Source organism: Amblyraja radiata, chromosome 17 (genome assembly GCF_010909765.2).
Source record: "Amblyraja radiata isolate CabotCenter1 chromosome 17, sAmbRad1.1.pri, whole genome shotgun sequence".
Classification (NCBI taxonomy): domain Eukaryota; kingdom Metazoa; phylum Chordata; class Chondrichthyes; order Rajiformes; family Rajidae; genus Amblyraja; species Amblyraja radiata.
The window spans coordinates 27094080-27106622 of NC_045972.1; the positions used below are offsets into that span (position 1 = coordinate 27094080).

General features: G+C 47.1%; 1 protein-coding gene across 1 annotated transcript; it reads left to right on the top strand.

Moving 5' to 3' along the window:
* cklf (chemokine like factor) lies at positions 1–5562 on the top strand. The gene is made up of 4 exons (XM_033035878.1): positions 1–201; positions 3104–3262; positions 4069–4166; positions 4775–5562. The coding sequence occupies exons 1-4, from the start codon at positions 133–135 to the stop codon at positions 4797–4799; spliced, it is 351 nt and encodes a 116-aa protein (XP_032891769.1). The 5' UTR covers positions 1–132; the 3' UTR covers positions 4800–5562.
* The last annotated feature ends 6981 nt before the right edge of the window (positions 5563–12543 follow it).

Genomic DNA, 12543 nt, shown 5'->3' on the forward strand with positions numbered 1-12543 from the left:
CAACAGGAGGTGGTCGGGGCTGGCCAAGAAAGATTTCAGGAAGTGTTTCAGCCCGAACAACCAAAGATCCTATATTCTTTGCGAACAACTGCAGATTGCCCTGTACAGAACCGCTCTGAAAACAGCAAGAACATGCCTGACATAGAGGTCAATTTCCCATTTGTGAAATCCAAACGGAGTGTGCTGAAGATTCTGGAGATGGTGAGAGAGAGTGAATGGGAGAGAGAGAGAGAGAGAGAGAGTGGGGGGGGGGGGGGGGGGGTGGGGGGAGCGAGAAAAGAGAGAGAGAGACAGAGAGAAAGGGGGAGAGAGAAGGAGATAGGTAGAGGGAGACAGGGAGAGGGGTTGGGGAAAGGGAAATTTGGGGTAAGTGAGTGGGGGAAAGAGAAAGAGGGAAGTATACAGAGTGTGAGTGGGGAGGACATTGAGAGAGAGAGATACAGAGAGAGAGAGTGAGGCGATAGAGAGAGGGAAAGGAGGAGATAATGAAAGGGGAAGAGGGGAGGAGAGAAGGAGAGAGGACGGAGAAAGAAAGAGGGCTGGAAGACAGGTAGCAGAGGAAGCGGGTAGAGAGAGAGAGGGGCGTAAATAGAGTGAAAGAGAGGGACAGGAAGAGTGAGAGAAATGGGTGGAGAGAAGAAGTGGGAGAGAAAATAAAGGGTGGAGAGGGAGAGAAAAGACGGGTTGTAGAGAGGGGGTCCAGTGGATGGGAGAGGGGGGGGGGGTTAGGGGTGTGGAGAGAGGGAGTGCAGAGGGAAGAACCACCGGGATGTGAAGTGTTCAAAACAGCAACAAAACAGGGCGTGAGTGGAGGTTGTGTGGGGTCACTGAGTCAGAAGTGTGTGGTCACCGGGTCAGACGGTGACTGCACTGGCATTGTGTACATGTAGGGCTTCTTAAATTTTTTGGCTGTTGGTTGTAATTGGGCGTGTTTTGTACTGAAGCTTGGTATATTAGATACTTGCGATTGTTTCTACAGACTTCCTACATAAACTCTTGGTCTCTACCGTTTGCATTACATGGCAAACAGCTGCACGCCATAGGTTACTTTAAACACGTATTCTACAATAACTTTGTTAACACCAAAGATAAACACAAAGTGCAGGAGTAACCAGGTCTTCACACTCAGTATGAAGAAGAGTCCTGAGCCGAAAAATCACCTATCCGTCTTCTCCAGAGACGCTGCCTGAACCTCTGAGTTACTCCAGCACTTACTATATATAATTGGTAAACCAGCATAAGTAGTTCCTTGTGTTCAAAAAGAAACTGCAGATGCTGGAATATCGAAGGTACACAAAATTGCTGGGGAAACTCAGCGGGTGCAGCAGCATCTATGGAGCGAAGGAAATAGGCGACGTTTCAGGCCGAAACCCTTCTTCAGGGTTCCTTGTTTCTTCGCTCTAAGATATTTGGTTTCTACAGTCTGGGTAACCACGTTGTTAAGTCACTGCCTTGTCGTAAAATCCTGTGTGCCTCAGGGAAAGGTATCGATCATTTTTATCCAGTCTCAGTCAATTTGCAATCCCCTTTATCTTTTAATCAAAGATCTTATAGCTATAAGATCTTTGCTTTTAATGTGTCTTCATTTTCTGATGCTGCCTGACCCGCTGAGTTACCCCAACACTTTGTGTCTATCTTTGGTATAAACCAGCATCTGCAGTTCATCAGGTCATAAGGTTCCTTCTTATCAAACTTTGTCAACTCCTTTGTGTTTTGCCTCATCCAAGCCCGCACCTCTGCCGTTTCAAACCCTTCTCACCACACCACAGCCCTAACTAAACGAGTGTTGTGTTCAGTTTTGGTCACCCTGCTATAGGAAAGAAGCCACTGAGTTGGAAGGGGTGCAGAGAAGATTTACAAGGATGGTGCCAGGAATCGAGGGCCTGGGCTATAGGGAGAAATTGCGCAGGCTTGTACTTTATTCCTTGGAGTGCTGAAGACTGAGGGGTGATTTATGGAGGTGGATAAGATCATGAGTGGAATATATAGGGGGGGAAACGCACAGAGACTTTTACCCCAGAGCAGGGGCATCAAGAACCAGAGGACATTGGTTTAAGGTGAGAGGGGCAGATTTAATAGGAACCTGTGGGGAAACATGTTTCACCCATAGGGTGGGTGGGTATATGGACTGAGCTGCGAGAGAAGTAGTTGAGGCAGGTACTATAACAACATTTGGACACATTTGGAAAGCCAATTGTAGATTTGAGTTTAATTTATTGCCATGTGTACTGAGGTGCAGTGGAAAGTGGAAGGACAATACATGCTTACAATAGAGTCGATGGTGGGTGAGTCTGGTCTGCGTGATGGACTGGGCTAACGTCCACACTCTGCAATTTCTTGTGGTCTTAGGCAGAGCTGTTCCCAAACCAAGCTGCGATACATCCTGATAGGATGCTTTCTCTGGGTGTAGACGTTGTTGGGGGAGGTCATTCCAGAGAGGAAGTCATGATTAGGAAGGAATTGAAATGGAATACTTTATGGATAACTTTATTGTCACATGTGACTAGGCACAGTGAAATTCTTAGCTTGTATACCCAATGTATACAAACAGCGGTCACCTACGGCACTGACAAAGTTACAAAGCATGCCGACTCCTCCTCTATTCTCCCCTCCCCCCTCCCCCCCCCCCCCCCCCCCCCCCCCCGCCAGGACCCTTTGCCCTTCGTTCCTCAAAGGCATCAAAGGTTATAGGGAGAAGGCAGGAGAATGTGGTTGAGAGGGAAGAATAGATCTGCCATGATTCAATGGTGGAGTAGACTTGATGGTCCGAATGGCCTAATACTGCTCCTACAGTTTAGCTTATTGTCAGGTGTACTGAGGGAGAGTTAAAGTTTTTTTGTTGCATGCTATCCAGTCAGCAAAAAGACTATACATGATTAATGTCTTATGGTCTTATGGACCATGGTCTCATATATGTCTAAGATAGATTTAAAAAAATGCTGGAGTAAGTGGGATAGAAGGCATCTCTGGAGAGCAGGAATGGGTGAAGTTTCAGGTCTCATATGTGTCTTACGGTCTTATGGAGGAGAGCAACGGGGATATTGGGAGGCCAGTGTGCTTTACCAAGGGCTTTATGTTCTTGTGTTTGTGTTTATGTTCAAAGGTTGTGGCCTTTGTGGCTTTTGTCTGCTTTGCTGCTTCATCATTCTCTGGGGCCTTCCTGGCCGTTCCACTCATGGAGATCTTCATCACGCTGGCCTTCTACCTCCTGTATCTGCTCAAGCTCGACTCCAAGATAACCCAGCTCTTCTGGCCGCTGATGGTAAGCGCGAGCACTCCAGCCCAATGGGGCGAGCTGCCCGAGACCCGACTAAAGGGAGATCGCGTCGTGAGAAACATCCGGTGGGGCGGTGGGAGGGCAGGGTTGGGAACGTTGGACATGCCAGATGAATGAAGATCATTGTGGTTTACCAATTCCATACCTGCTCTTTGAAGGTGTGATGGGAATATGTAGAGGCAGCTTCACTCTGTCTGACCCTGGGAATGTGTCTGACCCCTGACCCTGGGAGTGTGTCTGACCCCTGAACCTGACCCTGGGAGTGTGTCTGACCCCTGACCCTGGGAGTGTGTCTGACCCCTGAACCTGACCCTGGGAGTATGTATGATCCCTGACCCTGGGAGTGTGTCTGACCCCTGACCCTGGGAGTGTGTCTGACCCCTGACCCTGGGAGTGTGTCTGACCCCTGACCCTGGGAGTGTGTCTGACCCCGGGAGTGTCTGACCCCTGACCCTGGGAGTGTGTCTGATCCCTGACCCTGGGAGTGTGTCTGACCCCTGACCCTGAGAGTGTGTATGACCCCTGATCCTGACCCTGGGAGTGTGTCTGACCCCTGACCATGGGAGTGTGTCTGACCCCTGACCCTGGGAGTATGTAGAGGGAGCTTCACTCTGTGCCTGTCCCCAGGAGTGTGTGATAGGGGTATGTAGAGGGAACATGATGTAGCTTTCCTGGAGAGTGGGATGCAGAAACTTCCTTCTAGAAGGTCTTTGTGCTTCAGGGATAAACAGCCCTCACCTTGAGAAGAAAAACATAGATTAATTTATTTGAAAATCGTGTCTGTGTTCCAGGACTCTGTGAACTCAGCGTTCGCGGGCCCTATTCCTGCTGGTTATTTGTATCGCGGGCCGTTGTCATCAAGACCACAGCGGGAATCATCACCGGCTCGGTGAGTGTGGGCGGGGATGTGCTCTCCCAGCGTGACTGACTTCCTCTGGTGGAACTGACCACTGGATCTCCCATCCTGTCCTCTCACCTTCTCACTCGCACCTCTCCGTCTAAGCCTGGTCGCCTGGCGGGTGGCACAGTGACGCAGCGGGTAGAGCTGCTGCCTCACAGCACCAGAGACCCGGGTTCGTTCATGACTACATGTGCTATCTACACCGTGTTTGTACATTCTCCCGTGACCACATGGGTTTTCTCCGGGTGCTCTGGTCTCCTCCAATGCTCCAAAGACATATGGGCTTGTAGTTAATTGGCTTCTGTAAATTGTCCCTTGTCTGTCGGATAGAACTAGTGTGATCGTTGGTCGGGCGCGGACTTGGTGGGCAAGAGGGCATGTTTCCATACTCTATTTCTAAACAAACCAATCTAATTAGTTTAAATTGGCTTAATGGTCAGCATGGACACTCTGGGCCAAAGGGGCTGGTCTTGTGCTGGACTGTTCTATGTTCAGCGTTGGAGAGTTGTCAGCTTGAGAAGACCTTAGGGCTGAGAATAACGAAGGCTCTAGGTCTTTCTAGATGCTAACTATCTTCTGTCTAATTTTATCGCCAGGTCTTTGGGTTCCTCGGAGTCGTAGTCTACGCAGTTGACACATACGTAATATTCAGCCTCATAACATTCAACCAAACAAAGCCCACAAGCGTGCCAGCCAGATAGTCATGCGTGTCCAGTAACGTGACTCATCTCCTGATGGACCTTCAGCCCCTTCCACACCACGCTCAACTCATCACTGCATTTCTGAAACTTTCTGTTATCTTCTCTTGAGCCTCCTTGGAATTCACGATGGGCGCGTGATTTTCCACCTCAACATGAAGTAAAGCCTCTCATCGAACGTTGTCAGAATAACATTCATTGAGTTGCAGAGTCATACAGCAAGGAAACAGGCCCTTCGCCCCAACTCGTCCATGCCGACCAAGATGCCCCATCTACACTTATCCCACCTGCCTGCATTTGGCCCATGTCCCTCTAAATTACCTGCCACATAATAGGGTTGGTACAGGTGAGGACGTTTCTTGATCGGCTGATGATTGGACAAAAGCCACAGATGTAAAGCAGAAGGTGTGAGACAAAAGGATTGAATAGTTGCAAATTGTGAAGATACGAGGAAGGAATGTAGGTGCAAGGGGGAAATAAAAATGACAAGAGTTGTTGTTTCTCTCACTATTCTTGCTTTTTTTATTAATTAAATTCCATAGGAATTCATTTTTATGTTGGAAATTTAATTTTTTGTGAGTCATTTGTGAATTTGGTAATGGGGAATTTCCAGTCAGCGCCACTGACGTAACTTGGGTATACACTGTAAACATGTTGCAGCTTCAATAAAACAATCGCCAAATTCTTATTTTGTCATTAGTTTTAGATTTAGAAATACAGTGTGAAAACAGGCCCTTTGGCCCACCGAGTCCATGCCAACCACAATCACCCATGCTCTAGTTCTAACCTACACATTAGGGCCAATTTTAAGTTAGCAAATTAATCTATCAACCATTTGCATGTATTTGGGATGTGAGAGGAAACCGGAGCACCCAGAGAAAACCCATGTGGTCACAGTGAGAACGTGCAAACTCATACTGACAGCACCCAAGGACAGGATCGAACCCGAGTCTCTGGCGCTGTTAGACAACAATTCTACCGCTGCGCCACTGTGTTATTGAAGCAAAGTTCAAGAGTATTTAATTGTCACATGTACCGGCAACGGAACAAGTACATTCTTACTTGCTGCAGCTTAACAGGCCCACCAACACAATAATGCACAAATAAATATACAATAATTATACAGTAAAGTAATAATCAGTAATATTTGGTACATGGATTTTCATGTCGCTGGTCCTGCGAGTTACTACTGGGGTGCAGTCATTGTTGCAATGCAAAGGACAATAACAGGGCAGCCATTCCATATCCAGTATGATGGCAGGGGTGGGAATTGTAAATTGCATTTGATATGGAAGTGGGTGACTAACCAAAAACAGAGTGCTGGGATCAATGGGACAATTTTGAATAAGCTATCTGTAAATAGTGAGGTGTCCCAGAGATCAACTATATACCTCGTAACAATAATAAACAGAAGCCTAAACTAATCAGTTTGCAAAGCAATAAAGCACATGTTAACTTGCAGCAGAGCTAAACTTGTGGGAGGACAAACTTGGGCGAGGAAATGTTCCAGATTTGAGGACAGCTTCTTCACAGCTATTATCAGGCAACTGTACAGTCCTCTCGCCAGCTAGAGAGCCGTCCTGAACTCCCATACACCTCACTGGGAACCTTTGAACTATCTTTAATTGGACTTTATCAGACTTAATATATACTAAATGTTGCACCATTTATCACTTATCTGTACACGGTGGACTGTTTGACTGTAATCATGCATAGTCTTTCCACTGACTGGATGAGCACGCTTCCCTCCCGGCCTTGGATTAAACTCCCCCCCCCCCCCCCCCCCCCCCCTCACTCGGTTATAGCGGTCAATTGGCAATAACGGACACCATCCCCCTCTCCCCGTGGTCCATTTTTCCAAGGGTTTGCTGCAATCATGTGAAGAGATATGGCATATTACTGAGTGCTCTAACAAACCCCGACAAAGCATTCCAGAAAGTATCCTAGGTACACAAAAATGCTGGAGAAACTCAACGGGTGCAGCAGCATCTACGGAGCGAAGGAAATATTGTGTACCTTCGATTTTCCAGCAACTGCAGTTCCTTCTTAAACACCAGAAAGTATCCTGCCTGATTGCATCATGACTTGGTTTGGCAATTCCAACGCACAGGATTGCAAGAGGCTGCAGAGAGCGGTGGACTCAGCCCAGTCTATCACGGGCATCGCCCTTCCCACCATCTAAAGCCTCTACACCGAGCGCTGCGTCAAGGCGGCGGCATCTATGATCACGGATCCCCACCATCCGGGCTGTGCCCTCTCCTCACCGCTACTGTCGGGCAGGAGGTACAGGAGCTTGAAGCCCCACACCACCAGGTTCAGGAACAGCGACTTTCATGCAACCTTCAGGTTCTTGAACCGACCCGCACAACCCTAATCCCACCTCAGCAACGGAGCACTACGCACCTCTTCCACTACAGTGGACTTGATTTCGTTATTCATTTCCCCTAATGTCTTATTTTTTACACGATATTTTTATTTTCTCTGTCGTTAGAATGTATGTATATTTATGTTTTTTGTGTGTTGGCTGAGCCTATGTGCCTGTGATACTGCTGCAAGTAATATTTTCATTGTACCTGCAATGGTACGGCACAATTGAGGCAGCACCAAGCCGCAGCGGTAGAGTTGCTGCCTCACGGCACCAGAGACCTGAGTTCGATCCTGACCTCGGCTGCTGTCTGTGCAGTTTTCACACGTTCTCACTGTGACCGCGTGGGCTATCTCCGGGTGCTCTGTTTTCCTCCCACATTCCAAAGATGTGCAGGTTTTTAGGTTAATTGGCTTCTGTAAAATTGTCCCTAGTGTGTAGGATCGTGCTAATGTATGGGTGATCGTTGGTCGGCATGGACTTGGTGGGCCGAAGGTCCTGTTTCCACACTGTATCGCTAAACTAAACTGCACCTCCTCGCACTTATACAAACGATAATAGACTTGACTTGACTTGAAGGAGTCCTGAGCCTGTTTTGCGTGTTCTAGCATATCCACCTGCAGCAATGTGAAGAGATGATTACTTAGTGACATTGATTGGGAGATAGATTCTGAACATTAACCCATGTATACTGGTGCCTTGAGAGGGCTTACAATGCACTGGAGGAGCTCATGGGGCTTGTTTCGTTTAGTTTAGTTTAGTTTAGTTTAGAGATACAGCGTGGAAACAGACCCTTCGGCCCACTAAGTCCATGCTGATCAGCGATCACCCATACACTAGTTCTATCCTACACACTAAGGACAATGTACAGAAGCCAATTAACATGCAAACCTGCACGTCTGTGGAATGTGGGAGAACGTGCAAACTCCATACAGACAGCACCCTAGGTCAGGATCGAACCTGGGTCTCTGGCACTGTGAGGCAGCAACTCTACTGCTGCGCCACCGTGCCATCCTTGCCCTGGTGCCCCCAGTGAGGGCTTGACCTTTGAGCTGACAGCGACCCTCCTCACCCCACAGGAGGGTCTGGTCAGCGTAGGAACATGAATCCCTCGAATACTGGCTTTGGTCTGTCCTGGATGGGCGAAGGTTGCCTCTATTCCCGCCACTGGTCTTCCCAGGAAGGCAGTGTCCTTCCTGGAAGCAAGAGCACCTGACCTGTGGTGCTGTCTGTGTGGAGTTTGCTTGTTCTCCCTGTGACTATATCGTGTGTGTTTCCTCCTGATGCTCTGGTTTCCTCCCACTTCCCAAAGACAACATCCCATGTTCCACTCCTCAACACCAGTATATCCCTCCTCGGATATGGGGCCCAAAAGTGCTCATAATACTCCAAATGTGACCTGACCAGTGTCTAATAAATCTTGGACTTTTATATTCTAATCCCCTCAAAATGAAGACTAAAGGGCCTGTCCCACTTACACGACCTTTACAGTCGACTGCCGGCACCCATGATAGGTCACAAAAATTTTCAACATTGAAAAATCAGCTGCGACCAGAAAGTCGCTACAACTCTTTGGAAACCTCTCACGACCATAGGAGACCTCTCACGGTCATCAGGAGACCCCTGGCGACATGTCGCGGGTGACCTCTCATGACCGTAGGAGACCTCTCACAACCATACAGCCTGTATGGTCGTAAGAGGTCTCCTATGGTCGTGAGAGGTCACCAGAGTCTTTCTGGTCGCCGCTGAATATTCAACATGTTGAAAATTTCGGCGACCTATCACGGGTGCCAGCAGTCGCCTATAACGGTCGCGAAAGTGGGACAGGCCCTTAACATTGTATTTGCCAGCGCTGCATTTGAAGTGGCAGCAGTTACCATGAAGAGTTACACCTGCGTAAAATGCAGAGCTCCTTTTTGAGGAAACAGATGGAATATTTTTACCTTCTGCTCTGCCCACTTTCTGCCCAGTTTCCTGTATCATGCCATTTCGCGGTGTTTGTACAAGTTCATACATTACTTATTCTTGGCATTTGATCCAAATTGAATCAACATTTTTAAACATGTTCATTGCTTTCACAAGGAACTGCAGATGCTGGGATCTTGTGCAAAAAACACAAAGTGCTGGAGAAACTGGGTCAGGCAGTTTGAAGAAGGGTCCTGACCCGAAACGTGGCCTGTCCATGTTCTCCAGAAGTGCTGCCTGACTCGCTGAGTTACTCCAGCACTTTACGTTTTTTTGCTCATTGCTTCATCATGTTCAGTTTTGGTCACCTTGCTGTGGGATGGATGTTATTAAGCTGGAAAGGGTTTAGAGAAAATTTACATGGAAAATTTATCAGGACATGAGGGCCTGAGCCACAGAGGGAGGTTGGGCAGGCTAGGACTTTATTTATTTAAATGAATGATGCTTTATTGTCGAGTCACAGCGATGTACTTTGTTTTGCACAACAAAGGTATGCAAAGAGTGGCCACATAAAGGGCAGTGACAAAGTTACAATGTATCCTACAGCTGGCCCTCCTTGGTTCTCTCCCCCCCCCCCCCCCCCCCCTCCATGGCGGTTCCCAGTGTAAGAGGCTGAGGTGTGATCTTATAGAGGTGCATAAAATCATGAGGGGAATAGATAGAGTGAATGCCCAGTGTTTTTTACTACCAGTAGGGGAATCCAGAAATAGAGGGCACAGCATTAAGGTGAGAGGGGAAAGATTAAATAGGAAGCTGTGGGGCAGCTTTCTCACACAGAGGGCGGTGGGTATATATGGAACAAGCTGCCAGAGAAAGTAGTATAACACCATTTGAGAGACATTTGGATAGCTACACGGATAGTTTAGTTTAGTGTCACGTGTGCCGAGGAACAGTGAAAAGCTTTTGTTGCATGCTAACTAGTCAGTGGAAAGATTATACATGATTACAATCAAGCGTTGACACTGTACAAATGCAGGATAAAGGGAATAACATTTAGTGTGTGATAACGTCTAGTAAAGTCTGATTAATGATAGTCCAAGGGTCTCCAATGATTAATGGTAAACACTGCCCAGTCCATCACCGGCTCTGACCTTCCTTCCATCAAGGGGATCCATCGCAGTCGCTGCCTCAAAAAGGCTGGCAGTATCATCAAAGACCCACATCATCCTGGCCACACACTCAACTCCCTGCTACCTTCAGGTAGAAGGTACAGGAGCCTGAAGACTGCAACAACCAGGTTCAGGAATAGCTACTTCCCCACAGTCATCAGGCTATTAAACCTGGCTCGGACAAAACTCTGATTATTAATAACCAATTATCTATTATTTGCACTTTATCATTTTATTTTTTCATGTGTGTATATATTTATATTATAGTATATGGACACATTGATCTGTTTTGTAGTAAATGCCGACTATGTCCTGTGTGCTGAAGCAAAGTAAGAATGTTATTGTCCTATACAGGGACACATGACAATAAACTCACTTGAACTTGAACTTGATAGAAAAGGATAGGTACGGTTAAGAAGAATATGGGCCAAATGCAGGCAGGTGGGACTTGCTTAGATAGGGCATATTGACCATCATGAGCAAGATGGGTTGAAGGGCCTGTTTCCGTACTGTATGGTTCTAGGACTCTAAAAGATTATTGGCTGTTGGTGCTGTAAATTGGAATGTAGGAGGAAACCGGAGCACCCGGAGAAAACTCATACAGTCACAAGGAGAATGTGCAAACACCACACAGACACAAGGCACACAAGGTCAGGTTGGAACCCGGGTGTCCAGTGCTGTGAGGCAGCGGATATACCTGCTGCATCACTGTATCCACCTACTATGGGGGGGATGGGGGACATAAACTGAGTTTGGGTAGGATTGGGATCTTAATAGAAGTAGTAGAAACTTAATGGGCCAAATGCCCTTCTGTGTGACTCATTGACTCAAATCATCATGCCTCAGTACTAAAAAAAATGAGAAAATTAGACAGAATAACACAGGAAGCGTGTTAGCGAGTTTGTTTTTGAAGTTCATCAACTCTGCAACTCTGCAAACTCTGCAACTCTGCAAACCTTGCAAATACTGGCCAGAGGTAATTTAGTTTGGTTTAGTTTAGTTTAGTTTATTGTCACGTGTACCAAGGTACAGCGAAAAGCGTTTTGTTGCATTCTATCCAGTCAGCGGACAGACTATATATGATTACAATCGAGCCGTCCACAGTGTACAGATACATGATAAAGGTAATAACATTTAGTGCAAGATAAAGTCCAGTAACGTTTGATTAAAGATAGTACGAGGGTCTTCTATGAGATGGATGGTAGCTCAAGACCGCTCTCTAGTTGGTGATAGGATGATGGTTCAGTTGCCTGATAACAGTCTTAGAATAAAGGAGAGGTAATTTAAGACTGAGGTGAGAAAAAACTTTTTCACCCAGAGAGTTGTGAATTTATGGAATTCCCTGCCACAGAGGGCAGTGGAGGCCAAGTCACTGGATGGATTTAAGAGAGAGTTAGATAGAGCTCTAGGGGCTAGTGGAGTCAAGGGATATGGGGAGAAGGCAGGCACGGGTTATTGATAGGGGACGATCAGCCATGATCACAATGAATGGCGGTGCTGGCTCGAAGGGCCGAATGGCCTCCTCCTGCACCTATTTTCTATGTTTCTATGTTAACAGCTAGTAAGAAACTGTTCCAGAATCTGGAGATGTGTGCTTTCACACTTCTCTACCTCGTGCCTGATGGGAGAGGGGAGAAGTGGGAATGACCGGGGTAAGACTCGTCCTTAATTATGCTGGTGGCCTTGCCGAGGCAACATGAAATGTAGACTGAATCAATGGAAGGGAGGCAATTCTCTGCAATTTCTTGCGGTTTGGATGGAGCTGTTCCCAAACCATGCTGTGATGCATTTGAATACTTGAGACCCAAAACCGCAGACCCATGTCTAAAGAAGGGTCTCAACCTGAAACACCACCTATCCATGTTCTCCAGAGATGCTGCCCGAGCCGCTGAGTTGCTCCAGCACTTTGTGACTTTGTCTTGGTAAACCAGCACCTGCAGTTCCTTGTGTCCACCTAAACTCTGTGCCCACCCTAAAGGTTACACCTGAGGCAGCTCAATGGAAATTTTAAATTGCAGAAACTTAGAAACTAAGAAAAATAGAAACTAACCATATGTTGGTTTATACCAAAGATGGGCACAATGTGCTGAAGAAGGGTCTCAACCCGAAACACCACCCATTCATGTTCTCCTGAGTTGCTGCCTGACCCATTGACTTAAACCAGCACTTTGTGTCTATCTTTGGGATATTTATATTCCGCATCTCACCAGGATTCAGGAACCCCCTTT